Genomic DNA, 27,162 nt, shown 5'->3' with positions numbered 1-27,162 from the left:
TCTGGGATTATCTTATCGTCAATAACATACTTTTAGAGCTCACTGTATTAATCCCGTCATTATATCAGTTACTTTCATAGAAACATTCAACTATTTTTGTTTGACACTTCCTCTCTAAATAAGCGTCAAGAGACTCTTGTGCGTTGGTGATGGTATAAGGAAATATAACACCCGATTCCCATGGATCATATTGACACTTATTTATTTTGACAGATTTCCGCTTACTACATCACTTTAGAGTTTGTAGGTTATGTGCAATATTGTTATTTTTCGTCAAACAATTTTTGTCTCACTGGAAAATTAGTCTAACAATAATTACCTTTGTGAGCTAACAATATAACATTTACTTTTAGAAACTGAACTAGTTTCATAATTTTCTTCCTCCCTTTTTCTCCTATTGCTTTAGTTATACCATTGACTATGAATCCTTAATGGTTATACTATACCGGGTGTCCCATAATAGTCCCCCCTGGTTAATTTTTGAACGGCTGCATATATTCAAACGAGCTTCAATACAATTTACTAGGGTAATGTATAGTACTTTTTTGTGGTACTCCCAAATAGGGGTTGCTGGGGGTAACTTACAATTTTTAAATAGCAACCTTTATCAAGTAACACATCAAAAGCTTTCAAAAATACCAAACAGGGGTTGCTGGTGGGTCTTGGATTTTGTTTAATGCAAATACCTATTCGGGAGTAAATTATGAAATTCAATATCATATTAAAAAGTTCGAGACATCCACATGTACTATAGGTTATTTGAAAATTTACAGCCATGGAAAAAATAAAAGTGATAGCTTGTAAAGAACAATAATAAGAACAATAAGGTGTATCAGCAATCAGACGTATACTTTCTCCCCTAAGCTTTCCCATTTACTGTAGAAGTGTAGTAAAAAACATGTGTCTTCAATTCTTTATTATTGTTTTGTTGTGTTTGTAAACAAGTCCATTATAATTCAATGTAGTACTGTTCAAGTTATTAAAAACCTTTCTAAAGGTAATAAAAGTTCTTTTCATTCATTCTTACTCTCATTACAATTTTTAATAACTTGAACAATACTACGTTGAATTATAATGGACTTGTTTACAAACACAACAAAACAATCTATATATTAATTTGAAACCGTTTTTCTTTGTCATAGCTAAATTGAGAGAACGGCTAGGCGTAGAAACTCGGTAGAGGTGTCTAAAGAAAGGTCTTGGTCTGTAGATGAGCCAAAAGAGAAACGTGGTAAATTCCCTTGGGGCTCTGCCCCAGTGGCCTTTGAATTCCCATCCCATGTTATTCTTATGGAGGAAAAACTGGGTTTTTGTTCCAGCTAATTTGAGAGAACGGCTGGGCGTAGAAACTTGGTAAGGGTCTCTAAAGAAAGGTCTTGGTCTATAGATGAACCATCAAAAGAGGAACGAGGTAAATTCCCTTGGGGCTCTGCCCCAGAAGCCTTTAAAGTTGCCTCTTCAAATTTGTTTACCATATGCATAATTCTACACTTCTTTTTAATGAAACAGCTGTTAATATTTAAATTGTGATTTATGGAATTTTTCAAAATGAAGTACAGTATTTGCAATGGGTTTTTCTTATTTCAAAATCGATTTTATTCTGCATCGTGTCATGTTTTGCAATATAATGTTCTATTACCAAATCAGTGGAAAATCCTAATATCACAGTAACTCTTAAAATTATTTCTTATGGAGTTAACTTATAATCTATTGTATGGCTTGGTTTCTGCTTTTTTTTACCACTTCTTGGAGATTGTATGTAGGTGATATTCTTTGGCTAATTGCATCTGTAGACGAAACTTGGGTTGGTGAAATTATTACAATGGAAAAAAGCGAGAAATCCTGGACAATTTGATATAGGCTAAAAGTAAAACTGAATTAACAATATGCTACATTTCTTGAGCAATCATTGAAATAACCAATTTGCAAACAATGGAAACATAGAAAAAATCATAGAACACAACCAAGTAGAAGAAAAGAAATAATGTGTTTTTTTTTTTAATTAAAATCGTTATTAGGCCTATAGACAACCTAATGCGGCTATGAGAGGGAAAAATTTGTAGAAACACTAAAAAACAAGATCAGCTTTTTGAGAAAAGATAAGATATTTACAAAAGATTTTGATTATATCTAACTGTTGCGTAGATCGTGTGTATTTCCATAAATTTTGTGAGTCGCCTGTAATGCTTCGCAATTGCTCGAATTCGAGCAACAGGTAGGTACACTAGTAATAAAGAATTGAAGACACATGTTTTTTACTACAAGAAGTATGAAATATTATGGGGAAGTTGCAATATCTTTTAAACCGTGATTTTTATAGCAATGGATGATGTAGCATACCATTTTGTTTACAGTCATAAGGAGACCATGACATACTAAAATTAATTAAAATTGGCGGAGCTGGATTTTCAAAGTCTGACTTTTTTGTTACCGTATTGTATTTTATGAACTGTAATTTTTTCAGCAATGGATGTTGTTTTGTTTTATTTAGGATTAAAGTAGACCTGTTATTTTAGGGGTTTTTTTATAGGAAAATCACTATTTAAAATCAAATTTTTTTTAAATTCAAAAAAGGCTGTGGACACCATGGATCAGTATACTCACAGACTAAACTTCATCAAAATCGCCTATGTGGTCTGTAGCTATGTACACATCCACACGTACAGACACACATACAAACATAAAATGTCCAAATAATAATTAGTTGCATATTTTAACCCAAACATGAGTGAAGGAGAGTAGAATGGAGTGAGATGATCTATGTGGCTTTCTTACTGACTAAGATCTCTGGTTCATCAGTCAGGATTATTTATTTAAAGCCTAATGATCAGGAACAGTTGGGTCCTGTTTTGAACCATCAACAACTTTCACTGGCTTTTCTCAGTATCGAACCGGCGACCTTTTGATTGTTGAGGCGAGCTTTTTAACCACCCAGCTTCCCAGAATCGCTCTATTCTTCTACATTCTTCCAGTGTAAGAAATATAGGCTTCTATATCTACAATTTGTTATCTTTAATCAATGTTGCATAGGTGGAACACTATTTTATTAAAGTGTCTACAGAAGATAGGTGTGGCTGTTCCTGATACAGATGGAAGTCAAAAGATGATTGTGTATCCAATTGTAATTTCACTTTTATCTTTGTAAGATTTGTCCATGAAATGTACCTTACAAAGTGTTGACTCATTCAACTTACCACCCAATTAAATTTATCTTATCTCTTGATAAACTGAATATGTATCTTCCAAGTACACTTTTACAACAAAAGAAAACTCTTGCAAATTGCACTGCAATAACGATGATTAGCAAAGTGGTTTTTTATCTATGTGATTAAGTTTTTATCAATTGCAACAGGAAAATTGATTCATAAGATTTCAGCTTAGTTTCCTTACTGTGATAGATAAATAATAATAAAACTTTCTTTTCCTCCTTATATTCCGTTGGAGGGTTGTCAAATGATCCGAAAAATGTCCAAATTGTTGTTAGCTCAATAATTCTTATACAATTTGAATTTGTCTAGTTTTAATCATCTTTTTAGTACGAATTTGTACACCAATACAGTCCTGCGGTAATCATGTGACACACTATGGGTCTGAAAATCTGTATTTGCGCCCCCAATTCCCTTCCTTGCGGAGGATTTTTTTCTTCCATGCGCCCCCGACCGATATTAAACCTATTACGTCCCTGGGCTGGTGAGGTCCACAAACTCCAAATTTTACCAACTCCAACAGTAAAAATTTAAATAAACAGAGCAATTCACAAACTCAAAGTTTCATGAACTCGAATAGTATTAATTTAAGTACCAGGGAACCGAGCAATGCTCGTTTTTGATTTGTTCAAGAGATTAAAAGAATAAAACCTATATGCCTACAAATGTTTTCAGTTTTGCTACGATTAATTAAGTTGTAAAGTCAATTCGTTTTCAGTAATTCACTCATTCTTAATTAACCCAACAAACTTTAGCAAAACCTAGCAATCTATATTGAAAATTTCTACAATAAACTTCAATATAAAAACTCATAATACATAACTTCTGTTGACCGTTATTGCGTTACTCTCTCTGATCGTGAAACAACGCATCAATTTCGGCGGTGCATCGTCGAAAACTACAACACGTCGTTGGCATTTACTCTAGACTTTTAGTTTAATATTAGTGTATAACGTTTTGTGGTGAAAGACTTTACGTTTTTGAACAGTCGTAATTATCCCTTTGGTAAGTAATACCTACATCATACACCCCAAATAATGTATTATATAACCAATGCTCAATCATTAATAGGAATGTCCTTTTCCTTTGAACAGTATTTTTTAATTTGCTACACAGTAGATGATTTGTTACAAGCATATGTTAATGTTATAACACATGAATTATGTTATGAATTAATTATGCTATCGGCTTACCATCAAAAGGTTGACGTCCCAGGATATTGACTATCACCTTGAAAAAAAACCAGAAAAAACCTGAAAATTTACTATGGTGAAGGAAAACAGAAATAATCAAATGTATATTTATGCCACATTTATTGGAGAGACGATACAAAAGTAGCTACTTAGGAGAGTTAATCATTAGTCCGAGTTTGATGCCGAGAGCAGTGAAGCCGCGGGTGGCAGTTACACGGAGTAAAGCGACGTTGGTAGAGGCGAGAATAACAGCGCCTTCTAGATATACAGCATAGGCAACTCTGACAGGTCCGTACGTGGAGGCTACACCTCCAGCCGCAGTGAAGTCCAGTGGAAACAGCATCATCTGGGGTGTGAAAACACAAGGAACTTTACATAAACACATTACAGAACGAGAGTAGCACACAATGAATTTCATAAGATATGTCCTCATCTGCTATATTGTAGTAATATACAATAATGATATAAATATGTAAACCTTCGGCAATTCAGGTCTCGTGTCTTATTGGATAAAATATAAATAATTTGCCGTGGTCCAATAGTCTCTTGATTATCGGTTTTTTTGTTTATCCGAACTTTCCTCCTGACGACTGACTTCCAAGAAATCATATGCTACGAAGTGAGTAAATCGAGATTATCACTTGTGCCACCCCAGTCTCTACCTAGAACATCTTTGGGGCCAAGAGCTTAAGACATCTACAGTTGACTGTACTTTATGATTGTTTTAGCAAGCTGCATACCACAACCTACATAGTTTGTCAACTCCTCCCTTACACCTTTGTATTTGTCTGTTGAGCTAAATTGTAAATAGTGTAAATATTATTTTTAGTTTATCCTTGACACAGAAATTCTGGTCAACAACGTCGCAGCAGGTATTAAATCTAACCCTCTAAACCTCAGTGCTAACAGAGACCTCAGGCAGTATTAACTGATTTTTTACAGTTACAGTAGTGGTGTTTATTTGTCAGTTTTCTTTTTATTATTTGAGTTGATGGCTTAAAAACAGAAAAAAAACTGATTTCAATGGAAAACAAACTAAAGACTTAACATTTTTGAAAACGGAACATGTGATAACAAGGATTTGTAGAAAGAGGTTCTGTGTATTTTGATTTTGATATGGCTACTGAAAGATCAACTTGAATTTTATTCTACAGGCAAAACTCGCTAGAAATTACAAATTAAACATTAGAGGAAGAGTTTGACCTTTGTCTCTGTTGAAAGTGTTCCTTTTAGACTGGGACCTAAATATAGGAATCATGAAAACTGATATTCTGGCTAGTTATTGTTAACATCTTTTTTCAACCAAATTGCCCAACCAAATTACTTACCTCCGGAAAAGACTTTCCCCTAAGCACCCCAAACAAGACGAGACCTGTGCTGTAGTACAGGGGGATTGCCACAAAAGGGAAAAACTTTATCCATGAGGGAGGAGGAGGGGGAGTATCATCCGGAGTGAATATGTCCGCTGGCCACTCCTCGTCATCTGCGTTCCCTGGAATAAACAAGCGAATATCACAGAATTGTATCTGCAAACGTAACATAGTTGTTTAAAATTCTCAAGTGACCAAGTTAGATCTAATCCAACAAATTGTTCCAAGTCTTTCAACTGAAAATTGTCCAACAAGAATGCAAAACTTACCTTAATTTTGCGATGCAAATGTTAATAAAAAAAATTGATTATGTATTCTGTTTGAATCCAAAACGTTCTAGTACAAGCTCAATACCCTTTTTTAAAGTAGCCGTTTCAGTTCAGTTCTTAGAATTTAAAAGATTCACTTAACAGCATTGTTTAGAGTTTACTTACATAGCATTTTTTACTCTACAACAAGAGTAACGGACCAATGAGGTCCAAGGAATGAGAGAAGTAACAATTGTAATGCTTTGAATGTCAACTAATCAGCAGTTAAGACCAATTTAATTGTTAATGAGTGGTGCAATTAATTAGTGGTTGGTACAATTAGTCATTGCATCACTGTCAGTGGCAATGAGAGGTTATAAATTGAAACATAACCTCTCTTAGAAGTTATGAGTAGTGATAGTAAGTAATTAAAAAACGGTCGTAGGAAAAGTAGTGTACACAACTCCCGTAAATAGTCTGAATGGCACTCACAAGGGCTCGTACTTTAAATTTCTACTTGGCTAGTTAACACTATATTTAAACGACTGATGCGTGAACTACTATAAAGGAACAAAGAGGCCAAAAACTAAAAGATGCTTATTACAGAACCAAAATAAAAATAGAAACACTAACGTGTGGTAAGTTTCTTCCGCCACCGCTTGAACTTGCGCTCAGTGACACGGGCTAGATGGTGAATCTTGACCCCAAGTAACAGTCCGATGTTGAGAACCAAGAGAAGATGAACTGGGATGCCCAGGCCAGCGAACAGCACGGCACTGATACGACCAGTGACTGTGCGAGGCACTGGGGCTCCAAAACCTGCAATGCCAAGTCAAGCTACAGATTAGGAAGGATATTTCATATAAACAGCCTTACTGTATTTTAGGAGGGTAAAGAGATCATACGAATGATTACAAAGGGGTTTTCAGGTTTAGAGCTACAAACTTCAACAGTGTATTTGACTAAAACATCTATTTTTGGATACTGAACTGAAGTAGATATTTAATATATAAGTTATCTACAATAGAACTCCAACTATCCGGATCAATCTGGAAACGGACCTAATCAGGATAATCAAATACCCAGATGATTGGAGTTTTGTAGAACAAATTTTATAACAGTATCATTAGGCACAACCATTGCTTGCCAATCGATATGACACTACAGTGCTACAGTACTCACTGCGTGATGGACACAATTGGTACACATATTTCAAGTATTAATGTAATACTTTAAAAAAATTATGGAACTAATAAATGTAATTTTTTCTAGCCGAAACCAGGTGATTTAGACAGTTGGCGATCTGGATAAGTGGATTTCAGACAGGAGGAGATCTACTGTATATTGATGCAATTTTTCTTGTTTAGTTGTATTTAAAAACCCGTTATCATGAACAAACTTTGCACAGACAACTTGAAAGAGAAGTTGTATTCTAAATTTGCTCACCCAGTGTGGTAAGTAAGGAGGTAGCAAACAACAGACAACCACTGTATGTCCAGATGGTTCCTCTCTGTGGATATCCTGACGCTACAGCTGACAATATGAGAGACTCGTGGTGTGTGGCGTAGTGTTCTATAGTGGTGCGCCACACTGGCTCTTCTGGCACTACCTGTCAAACATGGCACTTGAGTAAGGAGGTAGCAAACAACAGACAACCACTGTATGTCCAGATGGTTCCTCTCTGTGGATATCCTGACGCTACAGCTGACAATATGAGAGACTCGTGGTGTGTGGCGTAGTGTTCTATAGTGGTGCGCCACACTGGCTCTTCTGGCACTACCTGTCAAATATGGCACTTGAGTAAGGAAGTGATGAACAACGAATATACAGGCCTTAGTCAGTAAAAAACTTGCTTGAGGAATAATAATGCTGTACTCAGCCGGCACACATACTTATTCTTAAATATATCATGGTACACCTGAGTCTGGTGTAAAGGATCAAGGAGGGCACAATTATTGAGCAAAGAGGATCACAGTATCTCTCAAACAGTTAATTTTTTAACATCTTCATCTGTACAATTTATCCGTTCAAACAGTAGGCGTATCTCTTGTTGTGTCAACATAAAATGTTTTTGGAAAGTTTACAAAAATTATGTTGGAAAGACCAATTTGTCTGAGGGAGAACTAACCGATTTTCTAAATGAAAACGGAAGCTAGAAGCTGAAAAATTGTCCACATGAAGCTTAGTTCAATATCTTTTGAAGAACTAAAATATTCAGCCACTTTAATATTTTAGCACAGATATTGTTTTAACTTTGCTTTGTAATGTTTTTTGCAGAACCTCTTGTTGCATCAAATCTTAAGAGCGAAAAAATACCAATTAATCTCAAGTAGGAAATTGGTCCCATTAAATGCACCACTTCAACTATCTTGACAAGGCTAAATGGACTACTTAATGTCTTCAAATCAAGTGTTTACCTGCCGAAGGTCTGTTGCTAAGCCAACCACTAGCTCTGTCTGACGGCGGTTCATCTCTTGCACCTAAAAACCAAAATATACTTCGCTATAAATATAATAATGTATAATTTTCTTATCTGTTTTGAAATTTACAAAAGAAAAATGGATTCATAGTTTGCAAGTATTAGCCAGGCAGCTATGTGGGAGCTGTACAATCGGGTACAATTAAAGTGTTATAAGGATGTCATTTTTCTTTTCCCAATTAAAGTTCCTGACTAATTTCCTTCAATAAATAGTGTTATGATAATTTTTTGTTGGGCATCACTCACCTTATTGAAATCACGAGAACGCAGTCCTTGTCATGTCACAATCATACACAGTTCATTGCACATAAAAATATACAAAAATAAAAATAAAATTAAAACTAAATTTAAATTATCAGACAATAGTTCTCAACACCGAGGTTTCGCCGCACCAAAATCAACGTGCAGCGTTTTCAAGGTTATTTTTCTTCTCACACAATCGTTGTGAGCGCCTAACCACGATTGACCCGTCGTGATATGTCAGTCGTGGTTAGGCGCTCACAACGATTGCGTGAGAATTGGTGCGGCGAAACGTCGGTGTTGAGAACTATTATCTGATAATTTAAATTTAGTTTTAATTTTATTTTTATTTTTGTATATTTTTATGTGCAATGAACTGTGTATGATTGCGACATGACAAGGACTGCGTTCTCGTGATTTCAATAAGGTGAGTGATGCCCAACAAAAAATTATCATACTGAAGTATTGACCTCACCTAATATACCATGTCGTTTAGGAATAAATAGTGTTATGGTTATTAAAACACTGAACAGTGCTTGTATGATGTGTCAGCGACACATAGCAAGCAATAAACCACTTGACGATTGTGATTGACTGTTGGTGATTGTGTTGTAGTGATTAAGCGTGAACAATCAACTGATGCTATTGGACAAAACAATGGTGGCAGGTAGAAAGAGGGACGGGAGTCGTAGGTGACCGTCCAATGGCAGAGCGGCATAGCCGAAATAGATGATGGAGGGGGAGTAGGGGGGAAGAAGGTTATGATCTTGACTGGATTATTTAGACCATATTAAACATCGTATGGTGTTTTAATGCTCAGCGCATTCATCTTGTAAGCAACCGTACAAAAAATAACAATATTTTATCCTATTATCACTTTATGGTAAATTAACACTGTAGTGCATCACACCATTTTAACACCACTGGTTTGCTGGTCATGTTATTATCTTATTCCTTAAAGTCTGAGTATATTTTGATAATTTGAGTCACACAGTCTACATTACCTCTGCCTTGGTTAACCCTAGAAACATATCGTCATACAATACGTAGCTAAGGGTATCAATACGTAAATTTGACGTACTGCCGGCCATTTTACTATACAGAAAGGGTATTGACACCTAAGTTTGACTAATGAGTTCCAAGAAACCAACTAGCAAGGACACAAAGAAACATACTACGACCCAACCAAGGCACTCGCAACTGATTGCTGAGAGCACTGCTGGAAGGAGGGTAGCGTCGGTGTAGGGATTGGGTAGTGGGACACTAAAAGTAACTCACCCTACGTCAAATTTACGTGGGATACCCATCAAGGGACAACTCTAGCTTAAAATTGATCTTTTTCAATTTGGCTTGCTTAAAAAGTTGGTGTATACCATCAAGAATCATTAATATTGACATCATCGCACTATATTAGGGACTGAATCAACTATGTTAATTTTTATCACTGGCTACAAACTTAACATTGGAATACAAGTTCTACTTCAGTGTTAAAAAGGCATAGGTCACACTAACTATTTGGCATGATATACCATATCTGTGAAAATTGCAAAGATGGAAACTTCAACACCTACAAAACACAGCTGTTACCTGTGAGTATTCTCTGGGTGCTTCTGTCAGACGGAACACCAAAGCTCCGATGAATGCCCAGGTCAGTATGATACACGTCAGACCACATTGACACAGCACTAACCTCACCAACTTCAGTAGAGTGGTCTCTGACTCCTGTACAGACAACACTATAATTCAAACAGGTCACTTAGTGTTAAGTTACCGTAAATCTTATCTTTACTTTTTCATCAATTCACAATTTTACGTAGTAGGTTAGGATCGGATTTGCCTGGTATGTTTTGTATGAATTTAAATTAGATAAACAGTTTCTTATGACTAGCTACTTTGAATATTTAACAAGCAAAATTTTAAAACCAAGAAGTTGTAGTGAAGTGAAAATATTTAATAAATCTCAAGACGAACACATTCAAGCGTTCAGCTTGAAACTGGAAACCGTCAGTTAAATAATTCACGTTTTGTGGGTAAATATTCACCAAAGTTCGCAGAGGCTTCGTAAACATTTAGTGGAAAATTCCTTTTACCGTAAAGAGACTTTAGTATACGGGGTTTTAGCTTATTCATTGTAATCAAACTTTAAACTTGATGCCCCATATTGTTCTCAAAAAACAAATGTAATGTTTAAGTTCCAAACCACACAAAAATTATCTGCCTAATCAATAATTGATATGAAATCAAGTACAAACTACCAAAACAGAACAAAGTCTATTGCAGTTTTGTACATGTACACCATCTTGACTTTATCTTGACTGAGAAAACCTCACAAATTTTGAAAGCCCCTTAAGGTAAGGTAGTTTTTGTTGTACTTTTACTAATCACCTTTGATTTACCCAAGTATATGCACATACAATCGACAAACTGAATCCATCATTTACTCAACCAAAGAGTAAATATAATTAATTTCTTTAATTTCCTATTAAATTACAAAAAAAAAACTATACATTTCATGAGTTACTTATATTTATAAATTGACAATTTTTGATTGTAGGTTTTACATAATATATTTCTTAGGGTCTGTCTCTTCAGAGGTGCAAGCAGTATTCCTTTATAGGATTCTCCTTTTAGTCAATCTTTGAGGTTAAAAAAGTTAGTTCTTAAACGATGATTTCTTAGCTGGCTCTTTAGGGTTGTAAGTGTTTCTTTATAGGATTCTTCTCTTAGTCACTCTTTGAGGTTTAAAAAGCTAGTTCTTAAATGATGATTTCTTTGTTGTTTCTTCAAAGATGCAAGTATTCCTTGAGAGGATTCTCTTTTAAGTCGCTTTTTGAGTTTTAAAAGGTTAGTTCTTAAATTGTGGTTTCTTAGCTGGCTCTTCAGAGGTGCAAGTATTCCTTTAGAGAATTCTCCTTATAGACACTCTATGAGGTTTAAAAAGTTAGTCCTTAAATGATGATTTCTTAGCTGCGTCTTTAGAGGCACAATTTTTCACTAGAGTATTCTCACTTTTTGTCACTCTTTGAGACAGAAAACTTCAAGTTGTTTTTCAAAATTCTTCAAATTGTCGATTCTTCTTTGATTATTGAAGCTATTCAAGTTGCGATATTCTTGTTCTTTTTTATCAAGCTGTTTTGAAAAGACACTTACCCAATACGATGTCTTTTCCAACGAATCAAAATCAGGTAGGTTAATTCAGGGGAAAAGTGAAGCACAACTTCAACGGGAAGAAGAAGGTCCCAACTAGAGAGCCATAATGGCAAATAAACGCAAATGTCTTAATTAATCTGTACATTAAGTCCATGATTAATACAAATTTAAGTAAGATTTAATCACCATGGTTTTTTTTTATTATTGTTATAATAGTTACAGATATTATACTAGCCTACTACAAAAGATTAGTGCTTAAGTCGTTTTAGATCTCAAATACTATAGTCAACAAAATTCATTTAAACTTACATTGGAGCAAAATATTTCATTGTTGATGGTGTATACATAGTTATTACCTACCAACCTAATAATGATTTTATGTCATGTGAACATCTCATTCAACAAACAAACTCTTGAAATTCCAGTAAAAATATTAAGATTTTGGTTTCCATTTTGTTTTGTTCCATTCTGTACAGTGAATAAAATAGATGTTAGATTTATTTAAGAGGTAATTCTGGTCCAAACGCTGTTTCACGTTAAAATATCCTGTTTGATGATCACTCTATATTATCCATAGAGCTGTCTTTTGTATATTACCCCATCATAGCCTTACTACTCGCTTTGCAAAAAACCCCTCCTTGCAACAATAGAATGATAATTGTATGATAATAATATTGAACTCCAAGTGCCTATTTGAGGTTCTACTGGTGTATTTTTTTCAGATATAAGGCAAAACAAGCAGATTCTTTTCCTAGTACACCAATGGATTACAATTTTCCAACTAGTATAATGAATGATTGTTTCATGTACTTAGAAACATTCAAATGAATTAATGCCTGATTTTTTTTAGAATGAACTTAGTTGATTGTTTGATCAAAGTCATTGATACAAGCTGACCATTTTGAAAATATGATATAATTTTTGAGCAAAACTTGTTCATTTGCTAGCTTTATTAAGATTTTACTTAGTCAAATGTCAGTCCGTCAATTTGTGAGGCTACACCAGCTGTTGATCAAACTTATATTCTTCCTGAATACTTTTTTTCAGACAATTGATTTTAATGAGGACAGAATTTTGAAGCTTGTAAAAAATACCATAAGCGCACAAGTGTAGCCTATAATGATTTAATCAATGAAATAAAGTAAGTCGAAGTTGTAAAATTTATATAGTAAATTAATTGTATTTCAAATGTTGTTTCTCATCATCTGAAGTTGCTTTCCAAAAGGCCTCAAACAGTTACTTTCCGAGGTAACAGACTAACCCTAGTTTTATCTTTTGGTATAATTTTGACTGTTGTTCTAAAGCATGATTTTATTACACCAACAATAAATAACAATAAATGTTGCCAAGTGTGATCCATCTCAGCATTAAATCATCAATATTTGCATTGGAAAACAAGCACTACTAAGCACTTAACCAGTCAATCATTAAAGAGTGTAGCTTTTGAGATATCCATACATATCAGAGTGTGAGATAGCAAAAATGTTTGTCATTTAAAACATTTTTCATATGATTTTGCAATAGATCTTCAAGATTAATTAATAACAATCAGTGTTGTAGTATGGTGAGAACAAGTGGAAAAGGCCACTCTGCGTTTAGCCTACATTGGTAAGCAACCCTTCAGCAACCATGGGTAGCATTCCTGCTCTTGAAAATGTATGGCTACCCCACTGATTAAAATATACGGTATTTAAAATAAACACATAAAAAAAATTAAAACTATGTTTTTATACTGACTTGTATACATGCATAGAACACATAATAACCAATTTTGCATCACTTTTAAGGACACAGGCATTCCATTCCCGTGTTAGGTTAGAATCTGTTTTAATATATAAAAATTTGTTAAATTGAGCTACCGACCGAGTTTGCTGGTGTAAATTACTATGTTAGCAAATTTCCGTATAGGGAACAAGCTATTACCGTAGATCGCATGGTAAGACCTGGACCCGGGACCGATTTGCTTTTTTGTTTTGAGGTCCCCAGAGGCCAAAAACACCCTCCGTTCAAATTCATATATATATATATGTGATAGTGCGATAAATCGAGCAAAAATGATCCGATTTTGATGAAATTTAGTACAAACATATTAACCTATGTTTATTTTATTCAAACGAGTTCGCAAACCAGCATGATCAGACTATGGGAACAGGGGTTTCTGAGGTTTTTTTTGGTAAAAATTGGTTATTCCCATTTTTTACCCTAAAAACACAAAATTTCTTAAATTCTTTCCAAACTATTTTGTAGAGCAAAACAGAAATAATTTTGTATATTGGAGCCTTGTTGTATGCCTAACGGATACAGAGATATAATATAATAAACTGTTTTAGTTTGCTTGTTTATGGATATATTTTAATCAAATTTGGCTACTTTATTCATTTCATACAAAGCTATCGACATTTCAATAAAAAAACACACCTCAATAACCCCTGTAAACACACTGTAGCAGCAAACCTAAGCACTCATTAAAATTAATGTTTATTTATATAGGAAATAAATCTGACTCTTTTAAGGGAATATTTTAGTAGAAATCCAGCCAGGAGCCTTTCTGCTATCCTAGTCCTATCTAGCTGCTATCCTCCTTATTTAATAGCTGTATCAATAGTCAAAGACACTAAACACTGCTTACTGACCTGCCAGTCGGGATGAGGCAAGACTCTCAGACGGAAGGGAGGGTAAGGCGTAGCTTGGACTGCAACACTCTTCGTTCCTCCGTCTCCTCCTTTCCTCTTCTCATCTCCACTGTCTAATTCTATCGACTCAAACTTATCCTTCCCATATCCTATTACTCTTTGTCCCTCTACTTTACTGGTCTTTCCTTTCTTCATCCCTTTCTCAACATCTGTAGGGATTGAATAAACAGTCTGTTTACTCTCTACAGGAGCTCCATTCAATTTGGGTTCCTTCGGTTCTTTGGTTGTGTTGTCTCTTTTTAACTTCTTAACTTTTTCGTTTATCCTTTCCATGAATGTTTTATCCCCTCCTTCCTTTCCCGAGGATTTCTTAGTTTTGACGTAATCTTCATGGTCACTATCTCTCTCTAACTCATCGGCAGAGTCGTATCCTCTTGAGTTTTTCGACTTTTTAAAATTTGCGGAGTTCTTATCACTTTTATCAATACTCATATCCTCTTCGGTTTCTTCATCAGACAGGCTCCGACTTCTGCTTCGTCCTCTTTTCTTCACTTGCTCGTTGTATGTGTTTGTGTTGGTGGCTTGTTTGCTCTTCTTTTTGTCGTATACTCGCCCGATGAACATTTTTTCTCTTTTGCGCTTGGAGTAATTGTGAGAACGTCTATTCCTCGAGATCTGTAACATAACATATTAGACTAAACATTTGCTTTAGAATATTTTTTATAATTTTTCAAGCTTCAACTTTTTTATATTTTATCAAGCTACAAACAGCTTCTCTATTCTTTTTTGAAAAATAACACTGACAACTTCATTGGATGGAAGCAATATTGATTCATTTACCTCTCCTGATATTGGATTTAAAGAACATTACCAAAATCAGTGTGATCCAAACCTCTTTACCTTCCATAATTTTGAGTTAAAACATAATGATGCCTTAAACCATATTAGTCTAGTCACAAAGTAATTCATATTTGAGGCGAGCGTCCATTTCACACCATATCGTGTTGCTATGACAAGACTATTTCCCTGCATTAAGGTGGGAACTGGCTGGAATAGTGAGGATGAAGTAAACAGCGACGTCAAATTAGAACTAGCTAGCTAGGCCACAAAAGGAGCTTGTCGGACACATTAATTTACAGCACAGTGAAGTAAGGTACAGAGGAAACATTCGAAGGTGCACGTAAGTGGATTCTAGCACTAGTAGCTATCTATAACAATGTTCAACACCCCGACCCCTTCGTATACTACATCGCCCACAGTGGAGCAAGACCCTCTGGCCTTTCCGATAGGAATTTCCGCAAAGTGCTCTTCGCACGGACACTTCCTTACTTGGCACAATATAAAAAAACATACGATCATCCCAAAAGCAAGATTCTTCTATACCTTAGTTCTCTGTGCACAAGCAACCCTTGGACCTGCAAAACTGTGCATTATTGACATGATTTCCCTATAGATTATTGTAACATCATAAACAACCCGTAGTAAAAATGTCAATAACAACCGTTAACAGATCGTACCCACCTGTACAATAACCTGTGTGTGCGGACAGCTGGGGCGTATGTGTGAGGAGGTGGAGGGGATATACCCAGGTATCGGAGGAGAGATAGTTTGTGACCGGAGGTGCGCAGAACTGGCGACACTGTCCGGTATAACACTGGGGTACATGGGCAACACCGAACACCTACCCTCCCCAAAACTTGTCCGGTTCGGAGGCATTTCAATATTTTTTCTGGGGCGATGTGATTTAAATTAACTGGAATTTATAGTTCTGATGATTCCATCTGTCAATCTCAATGAAAGTCTGAAATGCTATTCATAAAGCTTGCAAAACGCTCAACAAGTTTTATTCATTATTTGAAACAAATAATGCATTTATGAAATAAATAAAACTAATCTAACAATTACCTTAATCTCAATGACACTCGTAAAGCTTTTTATACCTGTCAAAGCTTTTTTTAATCTTGACATAATCTCAATACATTGTATTGTCTTTCCTGTTAAAAAGTTCACCATCTACTCAAAATTTTCAATTAAATAAAAATTCAAATGCATTATTGTGTTGAAAGGTAAAATATAAGAGAAACTATTGTGTAACTAAAGACATTTTCCTTCAAAAGAAATTAAAATTAATTTGATCTGTATAAACTATGCACTTTGGAAATATATAAAAAACACACTTTTGTTTTTACTCAATTATAGAAAATGTATAACTCTTTTAACCATAAAGATGAATTTTTGTGTATTTTGTGTATTTGTGTATTGTAAAAGTCCTGTTATGAAACACTAAAAAGACAAAATAAATTCCATATATTTTCCCAGCATATAAACATATATTATGGGGTATTATGAATTTTCACTTTTACTGAATTTTACAAACAAATGAGTCAATTTAAAGCTTTTAGATCTTATAAATATATTCAATTATGGAAACAAGAACTGGCATTAAGATCATGGGAGTTTCAACTAATGTTTGATTGAGTTATTTGCTTGAGTGTTGAAATCATACATTTGGAACCAGTAAATTTTAACTTTCAGTCTGGCAAATCGTTTTGATTAACTATGTAGCCAAAATTAAGCTAACTATGTACGGTCACAGAAAACATACTACTACAACCCAGAATGCCAACTGCGTGGTAAAAAGCATTAAGTGTTTTGAGAGAGCTTTGCCTGTCAATCGTAGGCAGCGCCACCAGCGTTGCTATGCTGAGTGCATGGCAACGCTGGTGGCGCTGCCTACAATTGACAGGCAAAGCTCTCTCAAAACACTTAATGCTTTTTACCACGCGGTTGGCATTCTGGGTTATAGTAGTATGTTTTCTGTGGTACGGTACCAGTAAATTAGTTCTAAACTAAATGTCATTCAAATTTAATTTAATCTCAGCTCATTTTTTCTAAGCTATTGCACATACTAACTCTTAACGAATGAATAATGTTTTAAATATTTCCTTTGTCCAGAACTTAATTCTCTAAATAAATGTATAACTAAATATACAGGGTGACCGTTAAGTCTTAGGACGACTTTATAACTTTTAAACGACAAACGATATCACAACCACATTTGGTATACCGTTACTGGAAATTGTAAGCTACTTTTCTGTGTACATGGTGGTCGGATATCACCTTTGGGGGACGGCCCGTCGGGGGTCAGAAGAAAATCTTTAATGACAGCCTATGTTGAGTTGTACATCAATTTAAAGGTCTACTTCAACTGAAAACAATGCCGCAAACCGCACTTCAAAAGGTTGATCCTGCGCAAAATGGCAGATGTTCAAAGATTTTCAAAATTAGCCAATTTCTTTAAATTAAAACACTTTTTTAAATCTTTAAATAACTGTCTTTTTTTAACGGATGGTCCTGTTGAAGTACGGTTTGCGGCATTCTTCTTTGCTTAAAATTCCCTTTAAAATGATCCCCATAACTTCACATTCAGTGATCCAAATAACTCTTCAGGGCGACGGCCCACAAGGAGTCGGAAGTAAATCTTGAGTGGAAGCATAGGTTGATATGCACATCAAATTAAAGGTAATTATTTGTAGAATACAATGCCGCAAACCGTACTTCAAAAGGACCATCCGTTAAAAAATGATAGTTGTTTAAAGATTTAAAAAAGTGTTTTAATTTAAAGAAATTGGCTAATTTTGAAAATCTTTGAACATCTGCCACTTTGCGCAGGATCAACCTTTTGAAGTGCGGTTTGCGGCATTGTTTTTAGTTGAAGTAGACCTTTAAAATGATGTACAACTCAACATAGGCTGTCATAAAAGATTTTCTTCTGACCCCCGACGGGCCGTCCCCCAAAGGTGATATCCGACCACCATGTACACAGAAAAGTAGCTTACAATTTCCAGTAACGGTATACCAAATGTGGTTGTGATATCGTTTGTCATTTAAAAGTTATAAAGTCGTCCTAAGACTTAACGGTCACCCTGTATATAAAATTTATGATAAATATAAAATTTGAATATCTATAAAATTTGATAGTTTAGCACTAAAGTTATTTTTCCAGATCAATTTTTCATAATATGTTACTTTTTTGTTACTTTTTAAGAACATTTGTCACACTAGAAAACTCATTGAAGATACCTGACAGTTTAAGGTGTTATTTTATTAATGATAGGTAACTTAACTCATTTTTAATTCAACTTATAACACCTAATATCTGAGTTCATGTCTAATTCTAAATTGGGGATTTTTAAGAACAACCAGTTGAGCAAGGAGTATTCCATAAACTTTGATTAGCATGAACTAAACATGTAATGTTTACACATTTTCAAACCTGGCCCTCATTTAGGTTTCAAGAAAATTTAGGCACTTTAGCCGTTGTATCCGTTCTATTTATTTACATTGTATTTTGGTGCCCTAAACTTTTGCACTGTAATAAAATATTTCCGTCCTTCTTTTGTAAATACGGTATTATTCGGTAAATGTATATTTGTTATGTGAAAAGTAAAAAAGGGACCTCTTGTCGGCATTGTAAAATTTTCAGTATGTCCAATATAAGTAATTAATGTTGAAAATATCGAAATTTGGTTTTTTATCGTTTGTTATACCTCATTTAACATAGAACAGGACAGTATTGGTTAAAATATGGAATTAAAGATGTAAAAGGTTTAAATAACTGCACTGAATAAATCATTTTGTTACCCTCTGCACGGTCTGAGAAAAGGTACCTCTTGCCGTTCAATGATATTTCGCCATAACGACAAGAGGTCCTATCTAATATTCACTTTATAAACAGACTTTAGTCCAAAAAAAGAATTGTTCAACATTCTAGTGGACATTTAGAGATCTACAACAAAGTTCAGTTTACAGAGAACAAAATATCTCATAAATTTTGCGGCCCCGACAAGAGCTACCTTTTTTGATCTTATGGAGAAATAACATAGGGCCGACAAGAGGTCCCTTTTCTGAAATGTAATTTTTACGACACGCTTCGCTAAAACAATTATTTAAATGAAAACTACCATGTGTTAAGACCAAAATTGATATTGCCTCCAAAGAGGACATTATAAGTTTTCTTTTGATATAAAAATTCATAACAAAATTTCAAAGTCCTATAACTTTAACAAAAAAAATCATAGAGGCATGGGACTTGCACCAGTGATTAGGAATTTAATAAGGAATTCAAAAATATATATACAACTCAAAATCAAAAATTACCGACAAGAGGTCCCTATTCGCTTTCCACGTCACATTTGTTTGTGTCATGTGAACTGTATGTAGTTTTAACTAAACGACGTCCACTGGACCATTTTGAGCAGGAACGCCTGATGATAGCACAACTTTGTGCTGAAACCTAGGTCACAGTAACCAACTTATTTTGAACTGGAGACTGCAGGTAATTAAGCCATTATATTATGTTTTAATTTACCTAGTGGGAAATAATTGCACTGATAAATCCTAATCATGCTTACTTAAAGATGTGAATATTTACTGATTTGGGAAAACATGTTATCAAACCAAAAACAACTCTGCACATCTAAATATGCTTGGGGGTACGAGATGGCAAAAATCAATAGAATTTATAAAAACATTATGAACTTACCAAACAGTAGCGATAATGTTTAAAACAACCAAAGAGTAAAAGAGACGGAAGTTGAAGAATGCCAATAGTTCAAAGAGGTGCCTAACTCAATTTGTTGCTAAAGGGTTGATCCTATTATAGCAATCAATACTTGAATATAGCCTTACGCACTGAAGCCTGGCTTAGCCTCAATGGCTGAGGTTTACAAATAAAATAAATGTTTCACTTTTTTTTAATAAGATATTTTGTTTCCACAGAATGTTCAATAAAAATTTGATTTAATACATCAGAATAAGCGTTTTTTTACGATTATGCATAGTAAAATATATGGATGAAATTAATGGTAATACAGTTTTAATCAAGCTTTAGAGTAGGTATATTCCAATTATTCTTTGAGTGAGTATAGATAGCTTTATATATCATTTCATTTTTAATGTAATTTTTAAACTGTTAGGCTTTCAATGTGTGGATACAGGGCTACTTTGTACAAATTTGTTTACGGTTTCTAATGTTCTTCTTGAGGAAATCTGAATAATCGTTATTTGGATAATAATGCTACACAAATGTTACTCCTTCAGATTTTTTTTTTTCTTTGAATCCAATAATTAAGAATTAATGTATGATCCAAAACTGGTGTGAATTCTAATATTTTTATGAACAGCGCTTTACCTGATGATCTCAAAATATTTAGTTAAAATCCTAACGATATTTTTTAAGGTGGGTTATTATGTTACCTATCTATACAGTATACACTCTCCTCATAGTATGACTCCTTATTTTAAAATGGATTCAATATATACGCAATAACATGTGATCTTATATATTGAATTTATTTGATTTGTGTGTTTCTACGCCAGTGGCATTTTTTAAGTTTTGAAAGGGAACAGCCTGTGATGCATTTCTCACAGAGACACAGTTAATTAAAACAAGAAATGATAAACAAATACAAATAGAACCAACATTTTCCTAAAATCTTATATTCCAATCCAATTTTCCATTAATGATTGTATACAATAATAAACCAGTAAATCCGTGCGTTTTTACAACACATTGCATCATATCTAGAATTTTACTGTTTCATGTAGAAAATGTCAATATGCAGATTTATTTTTTTAATTTTCTGGAATACATCATAATTTTTATTTAGGCTATTTTATTATTTGTATTAGCTTTAACCTGGATGTATAAACTAAAATCTATTATTAGCTATTACATAAATCTGCTAGGCCTATATCTAATCCTTAAACAGTGGAACAAATTTTATGAAATGAAGTGTGCCTGGACATTATCAGAGCATTTTCCCCGTGATAAATCTCCTGTGAAATAGTGCTGGTGCAGCTTGTTTTGGGTACAAACAAATCTCCATGAAATTAGAAAACATTGCTATTTTAAAGAAGCATCTTGTTGATAATAACCAGTTGAGATTGCCTGACAATTTTATTGTTATATTTGTGGGACCATGGATTTCAATTTCGTTTTGATATTTTAAAAGTTTTGTTATAAGGCTTAGAGTAAAAAAATTCTAATCCTCTTGCTAAACCAAAAACCCTACGCTAATATAAAATTCCTTGCATTAATTTTAATTAAGTTTATAGCCAACTATTTTTGTGTATCATAATCAATTTATGGAGCATATATTTAGTTTAAATACGTTTTAAATATTTTGCTTTAAGTCTACTCTTTAACATACTAACTAACATAACTTGTGACCTATATAAGCAAACGGCGAACTCCAAAATTTAAATTCCGCTGAAAAACCAGGCGCACTAACAAAAAAGTAGGCTAATTTGAATTTCGAAGAATCTTTTGGGCACACACCACTAGGTTCACAACATAAGTGTAGTAGGAAGGGCTTGTCGGGGTTAGGTTGCATGACGATCAGCTAATTGTACTTTGTAGCTCCGACATACTTGTAACTCCTGTCTAACTTTAATGAGCTCGGCCCGTCACCCATCATCCATACTGGCATTGAAGGAAACGCACAACAAACATACAACATTTCTACACATTTATTTATTTATACTAATCACATAAAGGACCTGCACTGTTTAACCTGCAACGGAGTAATGCTTTTGTTAAATTTAATTGAGATAAAAACTGTAATTGAAGAAATTTCCTTAAAAGAGGTTAAAGTTGATCTGAAATAAGACTTCCCCTTTCTGTGGTGGAGGAAAATTTGTTATCAGATATAAAATAGAAAATGTAAAAAAACTTAGATGTTCTTATCAAAGATCGGGTGTTTTTTTTTAACAAATTATTCAATCATATAAATAAGTTTTGTAATTCCTCCTAAACATTAAAAAATATGATGTATAAACAGGAACATAATGTATAGTCTTTTTCTTCCAGTATTGTGTAATGTCAAAGACAATAGGGCTAAAAAGACTGATTCACTTAAATATACATGTACAGTGTAATGTTTATTATTAATTGGGTAGATATAGTGACCTTTTGCAAACCTACTTTTGCTTTTGTGAACGTCTCAAGTTTTTTTTAGTGGATGAGCTTGTATAAACTAAAAAAATAATAACAATACACTTTTAGATACCGGTACTGTTTAATTTAGGTAGGTTAAAGAGAGCCATGGGAGTATTAACTACTTTTTGTTTTCTGTATCCACACCCATTACCTTACGCACCTTTTTGAGGATTCCACACCATAACCTTGCTGAATTATATTATGTGTATATAGTGTAAAAAGAATAGGCCTATGCAATTATCTCCCTGAAGATGTCACACTCCGTGGCGAAATATATTGAAGGACAGCATAGATTTTCTACATGAACAAAGGCTACAAAAAAGGTATGCCTTAACTTAAAAAAAACCAACATTGGCTATTCAGAATGGAGTATGTTTAACAGTTTTAAATGCCTACCTTGCAAAGCTGAGATGAGAATGACAGCGACTGTTAGTGGATTTTACAGCCTTGCTTAGATCCTAGTCTGTCACTGACAGCCTTCATGATCTGTTCATAATGGCGCATATTGTTGTAGTGATGCGCCGTCTGAACCTCCGACCGAGGGCCCGGATGGCGTTTGATGCCTGGCGCATGGACCAGAAAGGCACCGTCCAAGATCACAAAGCGATAACCAAGCAGACACATCTCATGCATCTGAAATAAACCAAGGGGCAAATAAAATGAGTGATTGGGGGGGGGGGGAATATGTATATTGTGATGATGTGATGTATATTTATTGCAAATTGGGTGAAATATGGAGTTGTCCAACTGTTGTGCTAGGGCCTGGAAATAAGACCCTAGCCATATGGAAAAAGGGCGTAGGCCTACTATCTTCTGCTACCTTAATAAATGGTCATTTAATTGGAAACGTTGGGGAACCAGAGGGTGGAGATCCTTCACCCAGACCAGAAGCAGGCCAAGCCAGCTTTGATTACTTATAAATTAACTAGAATATTGAACTATTAGCTAACCTTCTAAATTAAATTGTTAAATACAGTGAAAGAGTCTGTTATATTTCGAGACGCTATTTTAACTGGCCTGTTGCTTTCACTAACTCCTTATTGAAAATATCTGGACTCTAAGGCGTTTCCTGAATGAATTATTTCTAAGGTTTCAACGTGGTGATTTTTTAATGTCTGGTGAAAGGATTAGGCTACTGTAGGCTACCTCGTTAAACGAGGTATATTGTCAATCTAGCCTGACATACTTAACCCTCCGAGCGTCACTCGTCGAAAAATCGACGTGCGACACACTTTGTGTAGTGTCACGCGTCGATTTTTCGACGCACGAACATCGTTTACGGCGAAGGCTCTATGACTGACTGAATCGGATTGAACTGGATCGAGTTAGGTATCGTTCTTTTTGTTATATTCTACGCTTTCTCCAGAGGTCTGTCTCTAAGCGCTTTATGTTCTCCGAGCCGATCGTAATTGTAGCAGACAGCTGACGTGCGTATTTCTAAAAAGCTAGGTTACCCTCGGACCGATGACTGATGTGTTTTATTACGTTTATCATTGTTTTAGTGTTAAAAATCAAAAGTAGTGATATACGTGGTGCATTATAAGAAGATTTAAGTGATTTTGAAGGGCTGGTTGATGATCCTGAAGAAGTAGGTAGTGATATTGATGTAGGCCTAAATTATCAGCCAGATTCCTATAGCTATGGTTAGGCTATGCATTCTTAGCTAAACGCTATGTACTGAAATCTGTTTTTTGCCCATAACTTATTTACAGGCGGACATTAACTTAAGGCCTAAGCTATGGACACTCGGAGGGTTAACCCTCCAAGTATCCATAGTTTAGGCCTTAATGGCCACCTATTTTTGGCGCATTTGCAAGGTTTTATTAAAAAGGATCTGAGAAGCTTAAAACAATGTTAATTCTAATGTTCTATATACCATTTTGTTTGGAAAATCATGGGCTTCAATATTATATATAAAACATAAGGAACATTTTTTCAAAAAAAAAATTTTTAGGTAAAAAAAATATAATTTTGAAAATTTAAAAAAAAAAAAGAAGTTCGCGCTCAATGAAATTGTATTATAGTTCTATAAATATTTGAAAATAGCCACTTTGTTCTAAATTTTATGAGGATTACAAATATATAATAATATAAGGAAGTAGATTTGCAAATAAATAAGTTATGGGCAAAAAACAGATTTCAGTACATAGCGTTTAGCTAAGAATGCATAGCCTAACCATAGCTAGGAATCTGGCTGATAATTTACATCAATATCACTACCTACTTCTTCAGGATCATCAACCAGCACTTCAAAACCACTTAAATCTTCTTATAATGCAACACGTATATCACTACTTTTGATTTTTAACACTAAAACAATGATAAACGTAATAAAACACATCAGTCATCGGTCCGAGGGTAACCTAGCTGTTTACAAATACACGCACGTCAGCTGTCTGCTACATATTACGATCGGCTCAGATAACGTACAGCGCTGAGACAGACCTCTGGAGAAAGCTTAGAATGAAACGGAAAGAACGATACCTAACTCGATCCAGTTCAATCCGATTCAGTCAGTTATAGAGCCTTCGCCGTAAACGATGTCTGCTTGTCGAAAAATCGACAAGTAACACTACACAAAGTGTGCTGCTTGTCGAATTTTCGTCAAGTAACACTGGGAGGGTTAAGGTTAAATACTAGTACTACAACCGACATTGAAATCACAAATGTATAACCTTTAAATACAACTTTCGGTCCATGTAGGGTAGCGCTTTTGATTCACAATATGAAGTACTGGTAAGAAAGGCCATCAAATAAAACAACCTTTTTTCACACATAATTGTTTGTCTTATCTCTTATTGTCACTGTTATTTGTTTTGCCCACCTGAATCATCTTGTCTTGTTTTCCTTCCCAACTAAGCAGCTCACTGTAGAGGGGTTCTTCATTGGTTCCTATGTAGATCGGTTCCCATCGATGGTAGGGGAACTCTCTCTTGACTACCAACATTGGCTGAAACATAAAAATCCCACCAATCAATAAAAAAATATATAAAATAACACTCAATACCTACATTTTATTTCGTTGCAAAAAAATAAATACATCATTATCTTAAAAATGAACTTGATTTTATTTAACCCCGAATTGTCTAATTCTTTGCAGGACCGGATTCAATCATGCGTGCACCTTGGGGCTATGATAGAATCCATCCGAGGTAAGAGCGTCTAGGGCCAGCACCCCTGGTAGACCGCGGGGGGGGGGGGGACATTTACTCCCTGGATTTTTCATTTTTTTTCATTTGGACCCACTCTGGTATGAGAGTAGGTATACTTATGTGTAAGGATATTAACTTATGAATTATTGAATCCAAAACATATCATTGTTTTACAACCATTAGCCAATTAGGGCCTAATAACTGCACTGCATTTCTTACCACACAGATACAAAGTGTTAGGACTACTTAATAAATTTCGGGACCAAACACCTAGGTTACATATTATGCCTATTATTATTATTAGGCATATTATTATTAGACATATTATTATTAGGCCTATTCACTCTTCAAGTGAAACTACTTATTAAGTAGTTTCACTTGAAGAGTGAATAGGCCTAAAAGCTTTCAGTTCAATGAGTAAGTACAATTAATTGACAAAAACCAACCTGAATTGAGTTATCTGTAGAAGTGCTAGAGTGGTGTATCCACCTCTGAAGACCAGGAAATCTTTGGCAGTGTAAACATATCCACCGATGAAAATAAATTGCCCTATTTTGAGAGTACAAGTATAACAATTCTGACTTTTTTTCTGGAATGTTGGAAATAAAATGTTCAACTTCAAAAACTGGTACGACATAAACCAGATGTTTTAATGGAACTTTTCCATCACTTTTCAAATGAAATCTTGACAACATTTTTACAAAATGTGATACTAAATGTCTGCTTGGTATCAATTCAATGTCAGACACGATGACAAATTTTGTTAGAGCTCTAGTTCTAGCTACATTCCTTGCAACGTTCACTGGATAGATCAATTCTTCTTGGTTTCTAAATGTGTTAAGACTCCTACTAGCAACAATGGATGGTACTGAACACCCTTCAGGGACAAATAAAGTTGGATGGCAAGATAAATGATCAGGAGGATGTTCTATAGGAAATACAAAATGTAAAGACACTTTTGACATTTCAGGAACACACGAACATAATCTTTGCAAGAGGCAAAGAGTTGTGGATGCATCGTAATTTCGTAACTAGGGACAAAAGCAGCGATGCTAATTGGTCCTTCCCATCTAACAACAATTTCTACTAAATAATACAAAAATTCTGGTGTTAAATGTGAACAGTACGTAACACTAGTAGAATTATTTTTAGGCCATGTTCCTTGCAGTACATTAAAAATTACTCGATAGGAACCCTTTTCTCCTAGTTCTGGACTAAAATTAATTTCACTGTCAGAGAGATCAAAATAATCAGGAAACCCCAATCTAAAACTACAGAAGCTTTCATTTGACGGTTTCATTTGTTTTAGGAAGGCACCAGGCGTAAATTGATTGTAGTTGTCAAATGATCTCCTGAAGAAAAAATTTGAGCCATCTAAATAAGGAAAGTTATACAACATTGATTTGATTGAAACATATTTTTTGTTTTGATATACCCTACAAACATACAAAATGCATAAGAATATGACAATATAAAGGAAAAGTCTACT

At 34.6% G+C, this 27,162-nt stretch overlaps 1 protein-coding gene across 3 annotated transcripts; it reads right to left on the bottom strand.

The window, feature by feature from the left end:
- Positions 1–7,515: 7,515 nt before the first annotated feature.
- LOC128990899 (beta-1,4-glucuronyltransferase 1-like) lies at positions 7,516–26,795 on the bottom strand. Of its 3 annotated transcripts, none has more exons than XM_054413548.1 (5): positions 22,918–23,042; positions 14,520–15,194; positions 10,324–10,458; positions 8,435–8,497; positions 7,516–7,797 (listed from the first exon to the last, which is right to left on the bottom strand). In XM_054413548.1, exons 2-5 carry the CDS (start codon positions 15,141–15,143, stop codon positions 7,630–7,632), a joined length of 990 nt encoding a protein of 329 aa, XP_054269523.1. In that variant the 5' UTR covers positions 15,144–15,194; positions 22,918–23,042; the 3' UTR covers positions 7,516–7,629. The 3 variants fall into 3 exon arrangements, with proteins under 3 accessions (XP_054269523.1, XP_054269522.1, XP_054269524.1); XM_054413547.1 differs by lacking the exon at positions 22,918–23,042 and adding an exon at positions 20,065–20,146; XM_054413549.1 differs by lacking the exons at positions 7,516–7,797; positions 8,435–8,497; positions 10,324–10,458 and adding exons at positions 25,346–25,471; positions 26,120–26,795 and having other exon boundaries at positions 15,080–15,194; positions 22,918–23,154.
- Positions 26,796–27,162: the final 367 nt, after the last annotated feature.

Source organism: Macrosteles quadrilineatus, unplaced genomic scaffold, assembly GCF_028750875.1.
Source record: "Macrosteles quadrilineatus isolate MER2022 unplaced genomic scaffold, UCM_ALF_1.0 Scaffold_3__2_contigs__length_128488019, whole genome shotgun sequence".
Taxonomy (NCBI): domain Eukaryota; kingdom Metazoa; phylum Arthropoda; class Insecta; order Hemiptera; family Cicadellidae; genus Macrosteles; species Macrosteles quadrilineatus.
This window is presented reverse-complemented; position numbering and strand designations above follow the sequence as displayed.